Source organism: Sesamum indicum, linkage group LG10 (genome assembly GCF_026168435.1).
Source record: "Sesamum indicum cultivar Baizhima isolate 11 linkage group LG10, ASM2616843v1, whole genome shotgun sequence".
Classification (NCBI taxonomy): domain Eukaryota; kingdom Viridiplantae; phylum Streptophyta; class Magnoliopsida; order Lamiales; family Pedaliaceae; genus Sesamum; species Sesamum indicum.
The window spans coordinates 20,733,820-20,753,625 of record NC_142666.1 but is presented as its reverse complement, the minus strand read 5'-3'; the positions used below and the strand labels follow the sequence as shown (position 1 = coordinate 20,753,625).

At 38.4% G+C, this 19,806-nt stretch overlaps 3 protein-coding genes and 1 pseudogene across 4 annotated transcripts; 3 read left to right on the top strand and 1 right to left on the bottom strand.

The window, feature by feature from the left end:
- Positions 1–521: 521 nt before the first annotated feature.
- Positions 522–2,182, top strand: LOC105171473 (UDP-glucosyltransferase 29 pseudogene; annotated as a pseudogene).
- A 151-nt stretch (positions 2,183–2,333) lies between these two features.
- LOC105171594 (mogroside IIIx synthase) lies at positions 2,334–4,885 on the top strand. The gene has a single exon (XM_011092756.3). The coding sequence runs from the start codon at positions 3,248–3,250 to the stop codon at positions 4,607–4,609; it is 1,362 nt and encodes a 453-aa protein (XP_011091058.3). The 5' UTR covers positions 2,334–3,247; the 3' UTR covers positions 4,610–4,885.
- Positions 4,886–4,911: 26 nt separating this feature from the next.
- On the bottom strand, positions 4,912–17,931 carry SAC3B (SAC3/GANP/Nin1/mts3/eIF-3 p25 family). Of its 2 annotated transcripts, none has more exons than XM_011092605.3 (17): positions 17,469–17,931; positions 15,705–15,932; positions 15,184–15,300; positions 14,290–14,532; positions 13,220–13,336; positions 12,205–12,447; positions 11,245–11,421; positions 10,906–11,162; positions 10,458–10,558; positions 10,151–10,366; positions 9,418–9,645; positions 9,249–9,340; positions 9,071–9,164; positions 8,636–8,728; positions 7,768–8,546; positions 7,567–7,681; positions 4,912–6,960 (listed from the first exon to the last, which is right to left on the bottom strand). In XM_011092605.3, the coding sequence occupies exons 1-17, from the start codon at positions 17,582–17,584 to the stop codon at positions 5,167–5,169; spliced, it is 5,010 nt and encodes a 1,669-aa protein (XP_011090907.2). In that variant the 5' UTR covers positions 17,585–17,931; the 3' UTR covers positions 4,912–5,166. The 2 variants fall into 2 exon arrangements, with proteins under 2 accessions (XP_011090907.2, XP_011090906.2); XM_011092604.3 differs by having other exon boundaries at positions 15,705–15,935; positions 17,469–17,930.
- Positions 17,932–18,177: 246 nt separating this feature from the next.
- On the top strand, positions 18,178–19,636 carry LOC105171471 (peptide methionine sulfoxide reductase B5). The gene is made up of 3 exons (XM_011092602.3): positions 18,178–18,659; positions 19,063–19,219; positions 19,317–19,636. Exons 1-3 carry the CDS (start codon positions 18,562–18,564, stop codon positions 19,521–19,523), a joined length of 462 nt encoding a protein of 153 aa, XP_011090904.1. The 5' UTR covers positions 18,178–18,561; the 3' UTR covers positions 19,524–19,636.
- The last annotated feature ends 170 nt before the right edge of the window (positions 19,637–19,806 follow it).

The window sequence follows — 19,806 nt, the reverse complement described above, 5'->3', positions numbered from 1 at the left end:
TCTTAGTCACCCTGGAGTTGAACTGATCAGTTAGTCGACACTCTTAATTCTGCTTTTCCCATTGATATCAACTTATGAAGTGGAAATAATTATTCAATAGAGTGATTTACTAGGACGGGCACTGGGTCAATACCTGTTCAAGATTGAATTCTTAAAGAAATACATGAAACTCTGTCAACTTTTCACCATGAAACAAGCATCAGCCCGATTCTGGTGGTGCCTGGCCACAGAATGGTTGTAAATCTTTATTAAGTTGTTTTACAAACAGAGACGTGCACGTTTCATATTCGTGATGCCTTGAATAGGGGATGGCAATTCAGAACTGATGAATTCAACTCTAATCTAACACGACTCTCATATGGAGGAAAAATACAAGTGTATGAACTTTGAAGATTGTGAGTAATAGTTCCTGCGACGTAAAACCCATGATTAACCTCTTTTGAAAGTGTCAAAACAGATGGGGTCCATAATTATAAGTTCCTTATAATGACCCACAACTTTGACTCATTTTTATCCCATGTAATTGAGAAATGAAACAGAAAGCTGGGGTTGCTCGGTAAAATTTTCTTGCTTGTGCTGGAACGAAATGTCAAAAGATCATAATTTATAAATAGTTGCTTTCTCTGGCTCTCTGCCTGTATTACTTGTAAATTTCAAGCCTCCACTGGAGGAGCTTCAGTTTTTCCAGGATGGGAACAGAAAACACTAGTTTCAGTATCCTAATGTTCCCATGGTTGGCTCATGGTCATATATTTCCCTATCTTGAGCTAGCCAAAGCCATCTTGAAAAGAAAAAACTTGCGCATATACTTCTGTTCAACACCTATCAACTTTGGTTCAATCAAGAACTTCATTGACAAGAACTTGTTGAATAACTCTATAGAACTAGTACAACTCCATTTAGAGCCATTTCCTGAACTTCCTCCTCACTACCACACAACCAAGAATTTGCCACCAGATCTGAACTTCGCCCTGCTTAAAGCCTTTCAAACATCAAATTCCAGCTTCTCAGAAATCATCAGCACCATGAGACCTGACTTGGTGATATATGATGTTTTTCAACCTTGGGCTGCCAAAGTTGCTTCCTCACAAGGTATTCCTGCTGTTTATTTTTCTATCTATGGAGCATTCCTTTTTTCCTTTTTACATCATCAGTACACGTTCGGAAAAGCCGGGTTTCCATTCCCAGCAATCCATTTTGAAGACTATGAGCTGAAAAGTTTGGAAGAACTGTTTGAGTTTCTGTATGCCAATATCTTTGATGTGGATCAAGATTTCCTTTTTGGGAATTTCAAGCAATCTTGTGATATTATTCTATCAAAGACAAGTAGGGGGTTTGAGGGGGAGCACATAGATTATCTTTCTGCTTTGTGCAATAAGAAAATAGTGCCTGTTGGTCCACTTATCAGTGATGACAACCAAAACAACGAGGAGCATTCGGATATCATTCAATGGCTAAGTAAGAACAAGAACCCGCATTCCACTGTATTAATTTCCTTTGGCAGTGAGTACTTCTTGTCCAAGATTGAGATTGAAGAAATAGTAAAAGGGCTGGAGCTTTGTGATGTTAACTTTATATGGATCATCAGATTTCCTGTTGGAGTGACCATTACCTTAGAAGAGGCACTGCCGAAGGGGTCACTGACAGGGCTGCAGAAAGAGGGATAGTCATTACTGGATGGGCACCTCAGGCTGATATTTTAGCACATCCAAATACAGGAGGTTTTATGAGTCATTGTGGTTGGAGTTCTATCATGGAAAGCATGTATTATGGTGTTCCTGTCATAGCAATGCCGATGAAGCTTGATCAGCCGATAAATGCTAGGATGTTATCAGCAGCCGGTGGTTGTGTGGAAGTTCCAGGAAATGAAAATGAGGTATTTAAGGGAGAGGAAATAGCCAAGGCAATTAAGAAGGTGTTCGTGGAGGAGAGTGGAGATGGCCTGAGGCGTAGAGCACGAGAGCTGGGCGAGACGATGAAGACGGAAAAAGAACAAGTGTTGGATGAAGTAGCTGACCAACTATGGCAGCTGTGTCTTAAGAATAAGGTGCAAGGATCATGAAGTTAAGAATTTAGTTCTGGTTTAGGTGTAATAAAGTCTAAGCTTGCAGGGCCTTCCTCAATCATTTGATGCATGTATTTGAGGTTCTTGCATTTTAGTAAGATGAGAAAGTTGGTTGCCTATCATGCCTAGCACAAAGGAAGACGCTAAGAGAAAGAAACAAAGATTTCTCACAAGAAAATGATTGGGCTTAATGCAATTTACCTCCCTATGCTTTTTAAAGTATAGCAATTTACCTCAATGTCTAAAAAAGTAAATTGTTTCATATTAAAAAATGCAAGACTGTAAACTTTTAAAAGACACAGGGAGGTAAGCTGCAATGTTTTTCTTTTTTTTTTTTTTTCGTAAGAGTGTAATTTTGTCATTTACAATATCACCCGAGTGTTGCTTGCATTTTTTTCCAAAAGAATGATGTAATAAACAACAGCATTTTCCTACATGTATTCTGAAACTTCGAATTCTATTATGGTTTTATCTTTTAGGAAAATATCCAATATGTTTCAGTATCTCCTTAATTTATCCCTTGCAACATAAAATGAACATATCTTGTGAAATAATGCATCAAAATCTGTTTTTCCTTTGAATTTGGCTCATATTGGGCAGTCAGCTTAAGCACGATACAATCTCCAGATATCTGCATTCGCATTTAATTTATTGGGTTCTCGCCACCAGCTTTCTATACCTGAGACATTGTTTGCTCTGTTTTGGTTGATTTTTCCCTTTTCTTCAAATTGGCCTCTCTTTCTCAGTTTTCAGATGCAACCACTTGTTAGGCCTACTATCGATTTGAACCTCTTTTTAGGCTAAAGAAATTTATTGTGAACAAAAGTTGATGTCCTCATTGACATTACTATAAATTGAAGAGGGAAGCTTTGATTTGAATGACATTTGTGAGTTTCACTTATTCATCTTTTACCAAGATATGGTTTCTTTTTCACTTGTTCTGTTGTCATCAAGCCAGTGAAAAACAAAAATGCAGGACCAAAAGTCTTTCATGAGATACAATCTAGTGATGCAACCAATGAGCTCAACAAGAAAGAAAACAAAGTTGCCGGCTAATATTCCCAATCTGTCTTCCTTGACTTCATACCTTTCTATAAAACTACAATGAATCAGTAAGAGTTTCCATTATACTCCAACTGCCCATATGAAAGTGTAAGAGGAAACGGCAAAAGGGTTCCATTTATGGAGGCAAAACAAACAAATTTCAGCATTTTAATGTTTCCATGGATAGGCCATGGGCATGTATTCCCCTATCTTGAACTAGCCAAGAATCTGTCAAACAAGAACTTTGACATATTCTTCTGTTCCACGGCAGTCAATCTTAGTTCCATCAGTGATGCTCTAGAAAAGAGCTCGTCTACCATTTCAATCCAACTAGTGGAACTCCATTTACCTTTATTGTCTGAGCTCCCTCCACACTTTCACACAACGAAAAATGTGCCACCGGCTCTTATGCCTAAACTCTTTGAGACCTTTCAGATGTCAACCTCCAGTTTCTCCGATATCATTAGCTCTATAATGCCTGATATGCTGATATACGATGTTTTTCAACCGTGGGCGGCCAAGATTGCCTTATCACTAGGCATTCCGGCCGTCCATTTCGCCACTTCAGGAGCTGCACCGTATTCGTTTTACCTTCATTACTTCATATCTGCCAATTCAGTTTTTCCATTTGAGGCAATATATCTTCGAGACTATGAAAGAAAGGCTTTGGAAGCAATGGCTCCTTCTGATCGAAGAAACAAACAGAAAGATCAAGATTCTGGATTTGACCACTTCAGGCTATCTTGTGATATTGTTCTGATGAGAACCTGCAGGGCAATTGAAAGAAAGTACATAGACCACTTATCTTTCTTGTGCAAAAGAAAACTGGTTCCTGTTGGTCCACTTGTTACACATGCTAACAGTGAAGAAGGAAAGCATGCAGAGATCATGCAATGGTTAAGTAAGAAAAATCAGTTTTCAACTGTTTTCATTTCCTTTGGAAGTGAAAACTACTTGTTTAAGGATCAGATGGTAGAGATAGCAAAAGGGTTGGAAGCCTGTAATGTTAACTTTATATGGGTTGTCAGATCTCCTCTTGGAGAAAGAGTTAGCATAGAAGAGGTACTGCCAACACGATTTCTTGATAGGGCAAAAGACACAGGGATGATTTTGCAGGGATGGGCTCCGCAGGCTAACATTTTAGCACATCCAAGTACAGGGGCTTTTCTGAGTCATTGTGGCATGAGTTCCATCATTGAAAGCATTTATTTTGGTGTTCCAGTTATAGCCATGCCTTTGAAACTTGACCAGCCCTTGAATGCTAGGCTAGTGGTCGAGGCTGGTGTCAGTGTTGAAGTCGAGAGAGATGAAAATGGAGGTTTTCGCGGAGCTGGTGTTGCAGACGCAATAAATAAGGTCATCATGGAGGAGACGGGGGTAGTTATGAGGCTTAAAGCTGCAGAACTAAGTGAGAAAATGAAAAATGAAGAAGAAGATGCAGTAAATGATACAGCAGATCAGCTACGTAAGCTTTGTATGGAGCATAAGTTGCAGAAGTGATATGATGCTCCTTTCTGAAGCTATGGAGATCATAACGTTGGTTTCCTCCCCTGAGCTCATCCAGGACATGTTTTTGACAAATGAACAAAACAAATAGAACTCTAATAATAAATTCCTTGTATTGTCCAACAGCTTTGAGCAAATTAGTGGCATTACTTGATTGAGAAATGAAAAGGAGAGCTGGGTTAGGGGGATTGGGATTTTCTTGCTCGTGCTGGAAATAGAAAACACTAGCTTCATGCATAAACCCAAAGAATGTGAATCAATTGCAGAACTGGAAATTAAACACATAATACAACGACTAAATGAATACTAGCACTTAATAAGCAAATAATAATACATGGAAACACACAGAGAGAACGGATCCCAAAAAGAACCTGTTTACAATGTAGAAATAGAGTGCGAAATGGGATGAAACTGTAAGGGAGCAAACATCTAAAGCTGTTGGTGTCTGGAAATGCACAAACTCTTCCCTGCATAAAGTACATGTATCTGGTTGTTTAATTGTTGGTATTATTTCAGATATGCTACAAAATTTGACATGAAGAAACACTATATCAAAAGTAGATTGATAACTTCTTGTCAATCTGGTTCTGCATAATATTACACTTCTCCAACAATTTGCTTAATGTGTCAGCTTGTTTAGTAGCAGTAGCTTTAGCGGCGTGCATCAGCTGACCTACGTCATCATTTTCTTCAGCTGGCCAATGGTCATTACTAGGCAATATGCTATCTTGGAAACTCTGCTCTTGATTCGCCATCAAGATGACATTGCCATTAGATGTTGCAATGTCAGCATCATCAGGAGCCATAGGTGAGTATGGTTGAAATGCTTCATGTTCCGTATGATTTGGACTGAACTCCCCAAGGTGATAGCCAACTTCAACCAATTCATCAAATGACGGATGGACAATGTAAGGAGGCAAAAATGTAGTAACCTCCACTTCCAAGTTATCCTGTACTTCAGAACTTGGGGCAGGTGAGTAATGCTGCTGCGCCAAGACATACGTGGAGGAGACCTCCCCAGTAGTTAAATTCATTAATCGCCAACTGAATATCCTTCGAAAAATTGAAACCCAATTTGGCATGATGTAGTAAGTCATATTATGGAGTTGAAGCCGGGTACAGTTTTGAAGCATTATACTGGCCTCTTTCTGGGCTAAGGTTATTCCCATCATCTGACTAGCCTCTGTTAAATAGTTGATTAAGCAACTTTCAAGGCGTGATTTCTGGTTCTCAATATCATCACTGATATTCAGACCTCCAGATAACCAAGATAAGTCATCCTCCAAAGTAGGGAGTTTTGAATCACTCATTGCAGACATCAAAACTTCAGTTCTCGAAGCTGCGCTCCATCCTACGCTTGGCAAGTACCAAGCTGTGGCTCGGTACTCATCACTTGACTCCTCGAGAAGGTCAATTTCAGGACAAGGCCAACCTGTGGGATTTGCATGGGCTGCAGCAGCCACTTCCTCCATGGATCGACCCAAAGCTTCATTAAAAGCTGAAATGCAGTTGTTAGGACCAAGTCTGTGAGTATTTATCTCATTGCGGACGTCCAGCATAGAATTTAAGTGGGACAGGACCAATTCACGTGTCTTTGTTTTGCTAACAACCACCTGTGGTGGTGATTCACTGGCCAGCCATTCTAATCCTTCTCTTAGATGTTCATCACTGAAAAAACCATCCAACTCTTCTGTATCCTTGTCTTTAAGAAAAGTAATGTAAAACGTAGACACCCTCGATTCGTCAATGTCATGGAGCCCTAAACCTTTAGCTATGGTAGAGGGAAGAGACTCATCCTTGCCAGACCCACTCAAGATAAGAAGAGGCAAGCAAGAACCAGAAGGTAGCAACATAACAAGGTCATGCAGCCATTTCCTCTGAAGCTCTAGGGGAATATGTTCTGATAAAAGAAACAGAACTGCACTTACTCCTATCATTGCCTTATCCAGATCCTCATTTGTTGAGCTCTTGATAACTGTTAAACAACAGGTCAGGTCAGCGCCAGATTGGCCAGGAATCCAACTTCTCCAAATTGCAAGGCCCCGAGATGATACAAGCAGATTCCTATCGCCATCATTGCTGGCAGGCATAAGCTTAGAATGCAACCATGAACCTGCAGCGGACATAGAAGCTTCAGTCTGCAACTCTCTACTGTCTCCATGGATAGCCTCCTCCTGCGACCATAACATCATCTTCCAGCAAAGGCATTTGGCATCTGGATTTTTTTCAGCAAGTTTAGCAGCAACCACATCTGAAGGATTCAGCACGGACCATGATCTTTCTTGAATTTCATTTCTCTCACTCATGACATGATCAATGTCGAACGTGCCACAACTGCCTGCTTGCTTTAGAGGAAGGAGCAGATAGAAAAACTTAGTAAAATAGGCCACAAATATTGAAAATGTGAATTTTGAGAAGTTGATGTGTTAATTCCTCTTGATAACAAAACACAAGCTGTAATTGCAACGAATGCAGGACTGATGTAACAGAAGAACACAGTACATTTGTTTTGTGTGTACTTCATAAACTCATGCAGGGTCCGAGGACATAAATAATAAAATAGTGTTGTACTTCAACAATTAAAACAGTTCAACTTGCAAAAACCTAATTGAGTCCCTCCAAATGAACTATATTGTAAGTTGAACATGTAACTGATAAATAGAGCAGTCAGTTCAACCACTTTCCATGGAATAGAAGAAACATTAAGCTCGCAAAATTTGAGGAAATCTTTTACAACCACAATTTCAGTTAGCTCCTTCCAGAAGTCCAAAATCCTGATTAATCTGGAAGCTCATAACACAATACCATAAAAAAACAGCCCACTTATTGCCAAAACAAACCTGTGATACAAAGTGGTCGTATAAACAACTATTACAACAGAAGAGAGTGAAATACATCTAGTGAAGATCCAATATATAAAGAAAGCAACATAGACTTTATAGAGTACTCACAACTTCACACTGCCAAATCGGTGGGCCGAGTGACAGCGAACTGAATGCAGCATTTGATGCTACCTGTTTGTGCTCACGCAATTCCCTCTTCTTTGCTGCACGCCGCTTCCATATCCTGACCGATAAAATAAGTAAGGACAGCATCCAATAAAACAATCATAATAAACAGCCAAAATAATGACAGACTCTAGTCTCTACAACCTTAATATCAGCTTAAGTTTGGCTTCAGCAACTTCTCTTGCATAGTAACTTGCTGTTGCTTCATCAGATTTATCTTCTTCCAAGAAACCTGTAAGTTCTTCATTTTCTAAGTCTTTTGTGAACATAGAATGTGGTACGGGAGTATGAACAATGGAATCAAGAGGCAGAACAGGATATCTCTGTTCCTCAGCAGTTTCAAATGTGATTGGTGCTTTTGCTTCTGAGTCATGCTTGATTGATCTACCAAAAGAGTTCCTAAAACCAGGATCATATTTTGGTTTCTGTGGAGACTCGACCCGGATTTGTTGGCGATCATAGGCGCTATTGGTGAAATCCAATACCAAAGGACTAGCTGAAGCCACATTAATGTCATGTACATCCATTTTTTCATCCGGTGTCATTGGGTCAATAGATTTTTTCTGCATGTGCTTTTGCATGCTGCCTTTTGGGGACAATATGGTACCCAAATCATGCATTTCCTCATCATGGAACTGGAAAGTACCTACAGGCACAACGGTCTGCGAAGGAGTAGACACTGGCTCCGAACCCTTCCTTGTTTGGAATTCTTTTACTTCCTCAGCAGCAGAAAGTTCAGTAAGTGAAGGAAATGAAACATCGTTCACTATCATACTTGACCTTTTCCTATGAACAAGTTTAGAACGCTTGACAGGAAAGTCATTATCAACATTGATAAATGCATTGTCCTTCACCATGTAAGGTTCTTCAAAGTCCTTCACTGAGAAGCCATAGTATTCCAGAAGGTTTCCTATGTCCTCTTCCTGTTTTAAACAAATGACAGGAGGAAAACTGATGAAGAAACTTAAAGACATTCTACGATGGCAAATAACAAAAATCTGAAAAAACTTACCTTCATCCCAAGCCACTTAGCAACATGGGTAACGGGAATTCCCTGGTTAATCTGCAGACCGCTGTGCAACGAAGCAAGGGCCTGTGTGCGTAACTGGTGAAAACAGCAAGAGTATGAAACATCAATTATAACATTCCTCTGCGTAACTGCAAGCAATTTTCACTGACTAGGAGAACTGATTTCAGAACTAAACTAAAATGAAAGAAGGCTGGATCTAATAAATAATAGAAGAAAAGGAGTACATTGATAATGGAGAACTGTTTAAGTAGGCTAGATGTTATAAAACTACATAATTTAGCCTGCCTCCAACAAACCTCCTAACTTTACAATACCAACATGAACTGCACTGACATTCTATAGTCCAACAGAAATGTATCAATCTTCAATGGTGGAGGACTTCTCAGAAACAATAAATATAGGCAGCTAAATCCCTACCTTAGAGAAATGAGCGTGCATAAGACATGCTTGAAGATAGCTAGCTTTGTGGGCAAGCCTAAAGAAGGCAATAAAATTGCCTGTTCTGCAGGCTCTGCAATAAAGTAATTATACTCTATTAGAAAAATAATACTCAATTGCACAAAGTGATGACCCCAAAAAAAAGGGTTGAGTAAACCTGGCTACATCACGCGCGAATAACACTTCTGGAGTTTGTCTCATTTCTGGGGTCATCTTAGCCAAATCAAGCGACAGCTCTGCAGGTTCAACCTGGCATGATTTTCTTATTTCATAGACAACACCAAAATGGGAGTTGTAGAACCATTTTTCCATCTTAGATTACTTACTTTATATCCCGGATGCTTGTCCAGCTTGAGGAGTGCATAATAACCTCTAAATTCTCTTTCAGATGGCACAGTTATTCCTTTTTTTCTGTGATCATCATATAACTGAAATAGTTCGACGGAAGTTTTGTTCATCTGCTCAATATTAAGATGTGCATCAAATCCCTCGGAAAATCCCTCTCCTTTGGTGTATTCACATAACTCGTGCATGGCTATTATGTGTAGTCTAATCTGCCAGATCAATATTAACAACACAAGTTAGCTTCTTTAAATGTTATGAAAGTAGAAGTATACCATCAAAAACATAAGAAAGACCGAACTGTTGTGAGAAGAATATGCAGGTGGGGATGGGGAGTTGTTCCCTGAGATGAAACCATATTAGGCAGATTCATAAGAAGCTATCATATAAAACAATTACAAATACCAGAAAGAATTGTTTTCCTAAAAAGATATCCTCAGGTCTTCAGTATAGGGAAAAAGTTACAATTCCTTATAGGACAAGTGGGTCTATGAAAATATCCGAGCTTATTTGCAATACAGCCCCTCTAATGAAAATCAATGTGCCAATACAAGATGAAGCCTCTTGGACCACATCTAGACCAGAAAATACTACTTGTCATCGATATGTGCACATAGTATAACATATCCACTGACAGGATGTCCAACAGTCATCAAAACATAGGTTTGGGACACAATTATTATCACGGTATGCAACAATCAGAGAGACAAAACATACCATTTGCTCCAGCATGGTGATGGCTTCCAGATTGAAAATATGTTGCATCCTCAAATCCATACGGATGGCCCGCATTCTATCCCACAAGAAGTTATACAATCCAAGAAATCTATCATTATAAGGCTCATCCAGCAAATTAAGAAGATAGTCCATTGTCTTCTGCAATACTGGCATTGGACGTATAAGCTCTGCTTCCCTCTCTGCAGTCCTATTATACTGAAAATCACGTGATGACCCCTTCAGCATGTTGTGTTATTAATTTAAGTACTTCTTACTATCTGAATTTTATATTAGTGCCAATATCTACCTTTTTAACAGCAAGAAATTCGCTGGTTAGATTTCTATCCCCATCCAAGCGTTCATATTGATCAAGATCTCCTTTTCTTTCCCGTTCAGCTCTCTCAGACTCTGCCCATGAAAGTAAAGGTCAGACCAGTTGGAGATTCACTAAACCAAATAAAAATACATTCCACATGATAAGATTTTCAGTACACAGAGGGGAGGAAATTATAGATAAGTGCGTGCTTTCATGATTAAGTGGAGGACAATGATTGAGACCACAGTCAAGAAGGAGAAATCATTCGCAACCAACTACTTATAATGACCCCATGTCACTTGTGTATGTCTCGAGTTGCCACATTAATGACAAGCAAACGCATAAGGATCAGAAAACACATTGCTTCACTTGACATGGGAAAATGTAATATGCAAGAAGAGAGTAGCAGCACCCTGCAGCTCAGTCTTATGACAATTACCTGGACACATATCTGGACATAATCCAACTATACTACTGGATGATGCCCTGCCTTCATAATCTGAGAAACCGTTGGCACCAATAGCATCCCCCATGGCATCCATTGTTGAATCCTCAGACAACTTTTCTTTCTCCAATGCAGACTGATGCTGTCTTTTGGCTGGAGACCTTTGGTTTTTCATAGTAGAATGGCTTTGCACAGGTTGGCTTAGTTCATCCTTAAAACGGGCCAAGCGCTTTGCTTTAGCTTGTATTTCTCTACGCAATAGATGCAGCTCCAACAGTGTCCATATGTAACATATTACTCCAAAGGGCAACACAATTGAAATAATAATTTTACCGCTCAATCTCTTGTGCAGAATCCAAATTCTCTTGAAAAACTTGATCAGATGAAGATGGTACAGGTATCTTAGTTCTTTTGACAGCTGGAAAGTGAACAGGCTTGTCCGTGACAACTTCATCACTGTTGGTCTGTCCAGATCTCGATGACTGTCTATGACTTTGAAAATCAGGAGTTCTGGAAGGAAAATTTTGACCTCATTTGAAGTGGAGACGCAAGATAACAAACAAAGTAATAATGCAAAAGTTGGTGCACATGAGATTTCATTGAATTCACGTTTTCTCCTACTAACAAACAATTGTTTTATCTTAAATTGGTTGGCACATGTATTAATTCCTGAAGCAACACAACTTTTCTCAATAACACTTCAATGATACTGTGCATTGCCCCTGTTCCAAAGGTAAATATGGCAGAAGACACAATTATGCAGCAAAAATCAGAATTTCTACATCAAAGTACCATTTCCAAATTCTGCTTGGTCCAAGAACATGCCCCACTGCAGATTCACATGATTTGACTTCTAGACATACAAAAGCCTAACTACAAACTCACCAAAAAGGTCTAGAGAACTGGAGGTAATCTGGGAATAATATAAAGACGGGATAAGTAGGGGCTGTATTGCTGTACTTGAGAGGGAAATAAAGGTAGGTAAGGAAACAAAGTAGTGATACAGGTAAAGACCTCAGCCCAGTTCCTGATGGTTGATTGATTACATAGCAATTCATTTAAACCAGAAACAGAAATGTCACCAAAACAGGCAAGTTACCGGATATGATTAGATAGCAAACTCAAATCATAATGCACATTGCTCACACCAATGCATAATAAAGGCAATCCAACCAGAATCAAGTTGTAATTTACATCAATGCGGTACTCCATTTTCATAGCATGTAGGCCACAAATAAGGAAAAGTCAAAAAAGAAAAAAAATAAAGATGTAATAAGTCAAGTTCTCGCATACCTTCTGAGACCATCTGAATCACTAACAGAATTCTGCTTGAAACCTTCACTGCTAGATGGAAGGGTTGGAGACCTTGTACGTTTTGGAAGAGGAGAATCTGCATTCTTGGTGTGAGGTGTTCTTCCAGATTGGTAAGCACCCCCTTTTGTCAAAACCGAGGGCATATCTTCTTCAACTGGACGGGTGGTATTATTGCTAGAGGATTTTGACTGATTAACCCACATGGTGGAGGATGGCAAAAGCCTGCAAAATGAACACACAGCATAGACATACGAATTAGTATATTTCAGTCCAGATCATACATAAATTTGACAGAATAAAACCTTGAGATTAGGACCTCACTCTTAGTTTACACATCTCAGGATTTTCATTTCAGAGATTGCCATTTAATCAACTAAAATGTATGACATTAACCAAAACAAGAATTTCCTACTTAATTTTGATTCACAGCTCCAAATAAGACCAGAACTACTTCGTATTCGTCCTCTCAAAGACATTAACAACCCATGCAACAAAGAATCAAAAACTGCAGAAACTAAAATAATGGCGAAGATATGAAGATAAGAGTCTAGAAAGCAGTAACTTGTGGCAAATATGCTCAGAGAACAGCACATCAGCATTGTTATGCCCCAAATTGAGCCAGTAATAGAACTTTATGCATCGCAGCAAATATGTATGTATATATGTATCTTCAGTTAAATTCACATGCACACATGTTTGTGCACATCAATAAAACGGGGATGGTTAAAGAACACGAAAAACGTCATCACCCACCCAACCAAATATTGAGCATATTATTCTATACATTCTTACTTGCCAAACAAAGTGCATTGCTTTAAGCGGTGAATTCTGATAGATACACTTCATCAATGTAAAGCAGTAAAGATTCAAGTATTCATCTAAAGTAATAAGATAAAGTTTTGCAAATAAACACTTTGTAGTACCATTGACGAAGGGATATCAATAAATTGGAAGTTTGCCGAGGAATAAAAAACAACATCTACGAGATAATTACTTTTGGTTTCCTGCAAATGGATGGGAAGAATCCCTGCCAGAGAAGCTGCTTTCAAAAGCCAAAGGCGGTGAAGGCATATCCTCAGGAGCATCAAGGTCCCTATAGTCAATTACAGATCTAGAACAAATGCCAAAATTAGACAGAAATATGATAAAATACAATAGGACTTCAAGTGATGTGATGATAGCATCATTACAACCATGTCAACAGTCCAAGGTTATTGGATACAAATATGGAGTTAATGTCTCTCACCACAATTGTGAAGTATCAAGAAATCTATTTTGCGCATACCACTTTGTGAAAACTAAACTTATAAAAGTGGGATACAACACCACACAAAAAAGTTGAGTAGTTGATTAACATAATGCTCCAGGTATCACTCTTTACACTTTCCAGATCCATCAAATATGCCATAATTTGAACTTATTTCCAACAAGTTAAAAAACTCAACGAGTCATAGACCTTAACAACAAACAAAAGCAACTGTTTGTCTATATGACACCAGCAATTATGCTTAGATCAATCTCAATCAAACACTTTTAACTCATACCAAGTCATAGTTCCTTCTATTTTCCTTTAGCCCCAACGAACCAAAATATGTACAGAATCATTGCAAATTTACCTATCAAGAATCAATATCCCTTTAATAGTCCTTCAGCACCCAGAAAATATGTTGTTAACTCAGTGAAATTGCTCAAGCTTGCAAGACCATTTGGTAGTTGACATTTTTCTGGTTTTCCATTAACTCTCTTCATTATAGAATTTTCAGATGCACATATAAAGCAAAATGGCTGCAATAGTGCATTCTCAAAGACTTAAAACACCAGCTAAGAATTTCTTTGATGGTAGAGGGTTATTCGATGCTTTGCTGTTACAGGGTAGCTGAGACATTGGTATGAGCTAATCAAAATTTAGCCAATTGAAGTTGAATGCAATCATTCTCAATAGACAAGACGAAACAGCATGTCAAACTGCAAAGCTCAAAATTGATTGCACTGCAGGAAAAACAAATGAATTTGAAGTTTCTTTTGACAACTATAGCTGTTAAAAGTCAAATACTTCACTTATACCTTTTGTGACCATCTGAATGGAAAACGGCATTTTCTGGGGAAAACCCACTGGTAGGGGAAAGTGTTGGAGACCTTGTTCGTTTAGGAAGTGGAACATCTGCATGCTTGGTCTGAAACATTGGTCCAGATTGATAAGTGCCTCCTGATTGCGAGACTGAAGAAATTCCTTCTTTGGCTGGTCGATTGGTATAATGGCTGGATGGATTCGATTGATTACTCCACACTTGGGAAGAGAAAGGGCGCCTGCATAACAAATACACAATAGTAGACTTAGAGATGTAGCATACACAAATCTAACCACTCACGGCACGTGAAGGTAACAAAATCAAAGATGCTTAATATTTGATGTTATTCTGAATAATGGAAATCAGGTGACAGGAATGCATAATGATTCATAAGCATACAATGTTAACAAGCAAGAAGTTCCTTGAGATTTTTGAGGTAAACATCTCCAAACTATTTACATAAAATTCTCTGTTGACGTTGAATAACCCATGTCAGGTGCTTAATACCAAGTCTAGGTCAAGGCCAGTTCCTTCACTTAATGAATAAAATTGTACACCTTGCAGAGACCTAACATTTAAGATACAGAACAACTCCAGAGACTAAAACACTTATTATCAGTATGACAAGAGAATACAGAAAACGATGAGATGTGCCAAATAGACTACGGGACAGACAGCAGGATAATGTGCTTCCCAGCCAAATTAAGCAATAGAAACAAGATGCAGATATCTACACTTGTCACATACGAAGCAAGGGTGTGGAGAGGAAAAGATTTAGCTGCATACAGATCCATGCACATGCGTGCAAACCACGAGGCGGACAAATAAAGGGGAGAATGGAAGTGGTTCAGAAAAGAAGATGGCCAGGATCCACGTAGGCTAAACTTACTGGTGAATTTCTGTATTCTGAAATTGCTTGCCACCAACATACCCATTGCTCTGAAGAACCAGGGGAGGCGATCGCGCTCGGTAAGGAGCCACGTAGCTCTTGGGTAAATCTATAGGACTATCAAAAGCAAGAAATAGATATTAGGAAAGAAAAGGATTTCCATCTGGATATACTGATTAAAATACCATTGAATTTCAGCACTACAAAATTTAGTATTTAAAGCTACATCCCAATAATTTTGGCATCCTGAAGAAATATTTCCAAATCCAAGTTGTCAAACAAGTTATTTGGCTGTACACAGTTACACTATTACAGTGGAGCAACAAATTCACACCTGGAAAAAAAAAATGAACTAATGAACTATTTTTTTTTTCCAAGAATGAAGTATGGTATATGATCAGAAAGGCCTATAACTAAGGCTACAAAGAATAAATGAAGACTTTGCGGTTTCTGTACAGTATCCATACAAATGAATAAAATTAGAATCAAGGGAAAAAGCCTGAAAGACAAAAACAACATACCTTTCTATAACACTCCTAGAGTTCTTGGGAATTTCATCTGGAGATTGAGAATAAAGTGAGTTGGTTATTCTAGAATGTTGAACTCCTGCAGGTTTTTCAGGCGCTCCAGTTCTTGAATTACTTGAAGCAACCAGTGGCAGAATCATAGGAGGCCTTTGATAAGTCTGGGTACCAGAATCTTTAAAGGACGACGATCTTATCTCACCCCATCTCAAAGGAGGTTCATTGCTTCTGGAGGAAAACTCAAACCATCAACAAGAAATGTAAACAAAGACTCTGTGGTTGGGATTCAATTCGTGTTACACGTTCTTATATCCCCTTTGGAACACCCGGAAATAAAGTTTCCTATTCTGATATTGTTATTAATTTTAAATCCATTATCTATAGTACAATATGTGACTATCAAGTATCAAGGACTTTAGAACTTTCAAGATTAATTTATAGAGGTACATTGGGTTCTCACATTTTAAACTTCACTCAAGACTCACTGGCAATTTAAGGACAGGTGGCGTACTTGAGGAGTTCATCTGATATTGCTAACAGATTGTTCATTAGAGAAAATTTATGCCTGCTTAAGTGAAGAAACATGCAAGCAATGTTTGAACTGTTAATAAAGGGAAAATCAAAAGCATTCTAACAGAAACATAAACTAAATCACCAAGCAAACAATACAAAACACTTGATAGATGAGGTAAAGATAGTAGAACGCCAAGGACGTATGGTTAAAAATTAACAGTAAGATTTCACAGATAATCACTTATGTGTTCCTGGGAAAGGAACAGAAGAAGGCAAAGATGGTGAAAGCAGCCCCTCGAAAGCAACAAGATCACTATAGTCAATACCTAATCAAACTACCATTTAATAATAGAAATGTGAGAAGTCAGTCATATAGTACCTAAAGAAATTCTACACCTACATGACAGGATTATAACGACCCGTCCACTGTAAATGGTTCTTAATATACAAAAATGGACTTAATGCCTCTACCATTGTCACATGTCCAACTGGGATTAATCTATTGCAATTATCACTTGTTCAAGTAGTTACAACACTACAGAATAAAATGACACATAAAAAGTAAGCTGAAGTAAATTGATGGACGGTATTTGATTTCCAGTGTCCATGATGCCACAAGATTTAAGTGTGTATATATCTTTGTGCCTTGACAGGGCGTAAGAACTAATTTAACAATGAGTCACTTCTAGAGACCGAACCAAGAGAAGTTACCCAAATCAACGAGTAGAAAGCACAACATAAACAGTGAAAAACTAATCTTAAAAAAGGGTCTACTCAGGGGATCACAAACAATAGAAGGCAGTTAAAAGATCAAGTCCTTAACTGCTCATTTCCTTGCTGCTACTTTGAATACCATACACACAGTAAAATAAAAGCCAACAGACAGTAGTGATATGTTGGATCCAGGATTTAGTGGGGGAACGTTTAAAGAAAAAAAAAAAAAAAAGGAGCTTCCGAGAACTCACATATCACATTTTTCTTTGGCATAATTGACAACCAAGCGAGCATGTGGAAGTTGTTTTGTATTGAAAAATAATACAATTGACACACTCATAAATAAAGATATCCCAGACTTCAAATTTGTACAAGGATTCTCCTTTCTCGTCTTTCTCTTGAAAACCAAATGAAGGAAATGTTAGTCAAGCTCCTTGCTTAACTAATTTCAAGTTCCAGACACGGTCAAATGCAATTCATAAGCTTAAACTTACATCCAAGCTAACCCACACGTAAATACGCATAAATACATACCTGGGTGATGGCCGGGGAGGAGAAGGAGAAGGAGCGCGAGGAAAATTGGCAAAAGGGTTCTGAGCTCCGGGCGGTGTACTTGGACCTGAGTTCTTGCCAAACCCACCAAATGCCATGTTTCCTAAATATATTTAATTCGAATATTTTCTTTAAAGATGCGTGTACATTTCCTATGCTTATATTAACGGGTAAAATCCGAAAGATGTACTTTGTACGCAGAAATAATCGCAATATCTCTTCTTCAGGCCCCCTGTGGTTGAATAATTTTCATACTTAGGGTTCTACGGCAAAGGCTTTTGAGATTGAAGAAGACGATTGAAGCAGACTACCAGAGAGGACGACACCGTATGCTGTAACGGGTTTCTGTAGTTTAAGCAATTAAATGCGCCTTCTGTAAAATCGCTGCAGCTCTAACGCGAGGTCCCTTGGGTTATGACAATCAGCTCTGTTTGTGTTAACGATCTTGTTCCATTTCTATGATGACCCAAAAGTATTAATAGTATGAGTCATTATTTGTCAAGATTTAGCTTTATTTTTTCTCCCTCTATTTTAGTCCACTTGGGCTATAATTACTATATATTATGGGATAAAGGTCTCAAATATTATTGTGACTGAATTGATGATAGTAATTCGTTTATTAGTTATCATTTTTTTTATTCAGAAATGAAAAGGTATTTAAATTGTTCGACTATATCATAAAAATTAAGAATAAAAATTTTGATTCAACCATCAATCGCCGTTGTCCTTTTCTAACATTAGGTCAAATTAAGACCAAAAATAGATGAAATTTTCCTCCCTAATTTACGACCCCAATCAATACCTCTGCAAATCCTAATTAACCAAAGAATTCCCAAATCGATTTCTATACAATGGAAATAAGGATTTATTTCCCTTTTCTCCAATTTCAATCTTAATCCGCCATAAAGGACCCTCTGACCCATGAATCCGTCCATATTCATTTTCGCAAGACCCATGAGGATCCACTTCAAAGATTCCATTATGGGTTTTCCTACCCAAAATGAAATGCACTTTCCCACTATAAAATCTTCCACTCATCTCAACTCAAACTCCTAAGACTTTGCGAGAAAATCTAATGGCGTCAACACCTGTTTCAGTTCATAAATCGGAGGAGGAATGGAGGGCCATTCTCACTCCCGAGCAGTTTCATATCCTCCGCGAAAAGGGCACTGAGTTAGTACTATGATGAACCTTTTTGTGGTTTTTTCTGGTTTTGCATCAGTTTTGTTTGTTAGTGATGAATATTTGAAGTATTTTTGTATGGGTAAAGATGTTGATTTTTTCTTTCTTTTATTTTTTTGTTTCCAGCTGTGTTTGTTTTGGTGAGAATTCGTGGATTGTAGATCTGACTGTTTATTGCATTTTATGGGGTTTGATGAGGCTATGGATTGAGTCCAAACATCTAATAAGGATTTTACTATTCCAATTTCTTGCTTCCTCGTGAGAATGCTAAGAACCTTGATTGCTTGAATCTTGCTGAAATGCAACAAGAACTTGATGCATGTCATTTTATGGTGTAATGATAGATAGTTCTTCTCAGAAAAATGAGAAATGTTAACTAATTTTATATGAACAGGCCTAAGGGGACCGGGCACTACGATAAGTTCTACGAAGAAGGGATCTACAACTGTGCTGGTTGCGGAACACCGCTCTACAAATCCACAACCAAATTCAACTCTGGTTGCGGTTGGCCTGCATTCTTTGAAGGTCTACCGGGGACCATCAACCGTTCTGTTAGTATCCTATCGTATCCATATCACTATCAATCCATTTCTCCAACTCTTTGAATGTGCATCCACTTAATAAAACTTTATGATTTGTGTGTTTTAGCCGGACCCTGATGGTAGGAGGACAGAAATTACTTGTGTCGCTTGTGGTGGGCACTTGGGGCATGTCTTCAAAGGTGAGGGTCATCTGGTGCCAACGGATGAGAGGCATTGTGTTAACAGCGTGTCGATTAAGTTTGTGCCCGCTCCTGCTTCTACTCCTGCTCCACAATGTGGTTCATGTTCTTGTAGTGCTAGGAAAGGCAATTAGAATATGATGGAGAGTTGCCTTTGGCACTTTTGATATTGCGTGCACTCTATATTGATGGATGTTAATTTGGATATTCCAAGTGAATAAGCTATGGTATATGCTGGTTTTGGCTACTGTGGTTTCATTTGTTTCTTATTTTGTTCATGAAAATGCCTTCTTGGCCTAATCTTCAACCAGGAAAATGATCAAAGATGTGTAGGAAAAAGACATATATTAAGATTGAATCAATTATATATATAACTTTACAAATCTGGCATAGCACTAAAGCCTGGTAGGAAACTTA

Excerpts from the sequence above, each read along its gene's own strand:
- LOC105171594 (XM_011092756.3), top strand. The coding sequence starts at position 3,248 with ATGGAGGCAAAACAAACAAATTTCAGCATTTTAATGTTTCCATGGATA.
- LOC105171471 (XM_011092602.3), top strand. The coding sequence starts at position 18,562 with ATGGCGTCAACACCTGTTTCAGTTCATAAATCGGAGGAGGAATGGAGG. Across the intron at positions 18,660-19,062 it reads CTCCGCGAAAAGGGCACTGA|GCCTAAGGGGACCGGGCACT; the intron begins GTTAGTACTATG and ends TTATATGAACAG. Across the intron at positions 19,220-19,316 it reads CGGGGACCATCAACCGTTCT|CCGGACCCTGATGGTAGGAG; the intron begins GTTAGTATCCTA and ends TGTGTGTTTTAG.
- SAC3B (XM_011092604.3), bottom strand. The coding sequence starts at position 17,584 with ATGGCATTTGGTGGGTTTGGCAAGAACTCAGGTCCAAGTACACCGCCC. Across the intron at positions 13,337-14,289 it reads CATTCAGATGGTCACAAAAG|ATCTGTAATTGACTATAGGG; the intron begins GTATAAGTGAAG and ends CATTTGTTCTAG. Across the intron at positions 12,448-13,219 it reads CCATTTGCAGGAAACCAAAA|GCTTTTGCCATCCTCCACCA; the intron begins GTAATTATCTCG and ends TTCATTTTGCAG.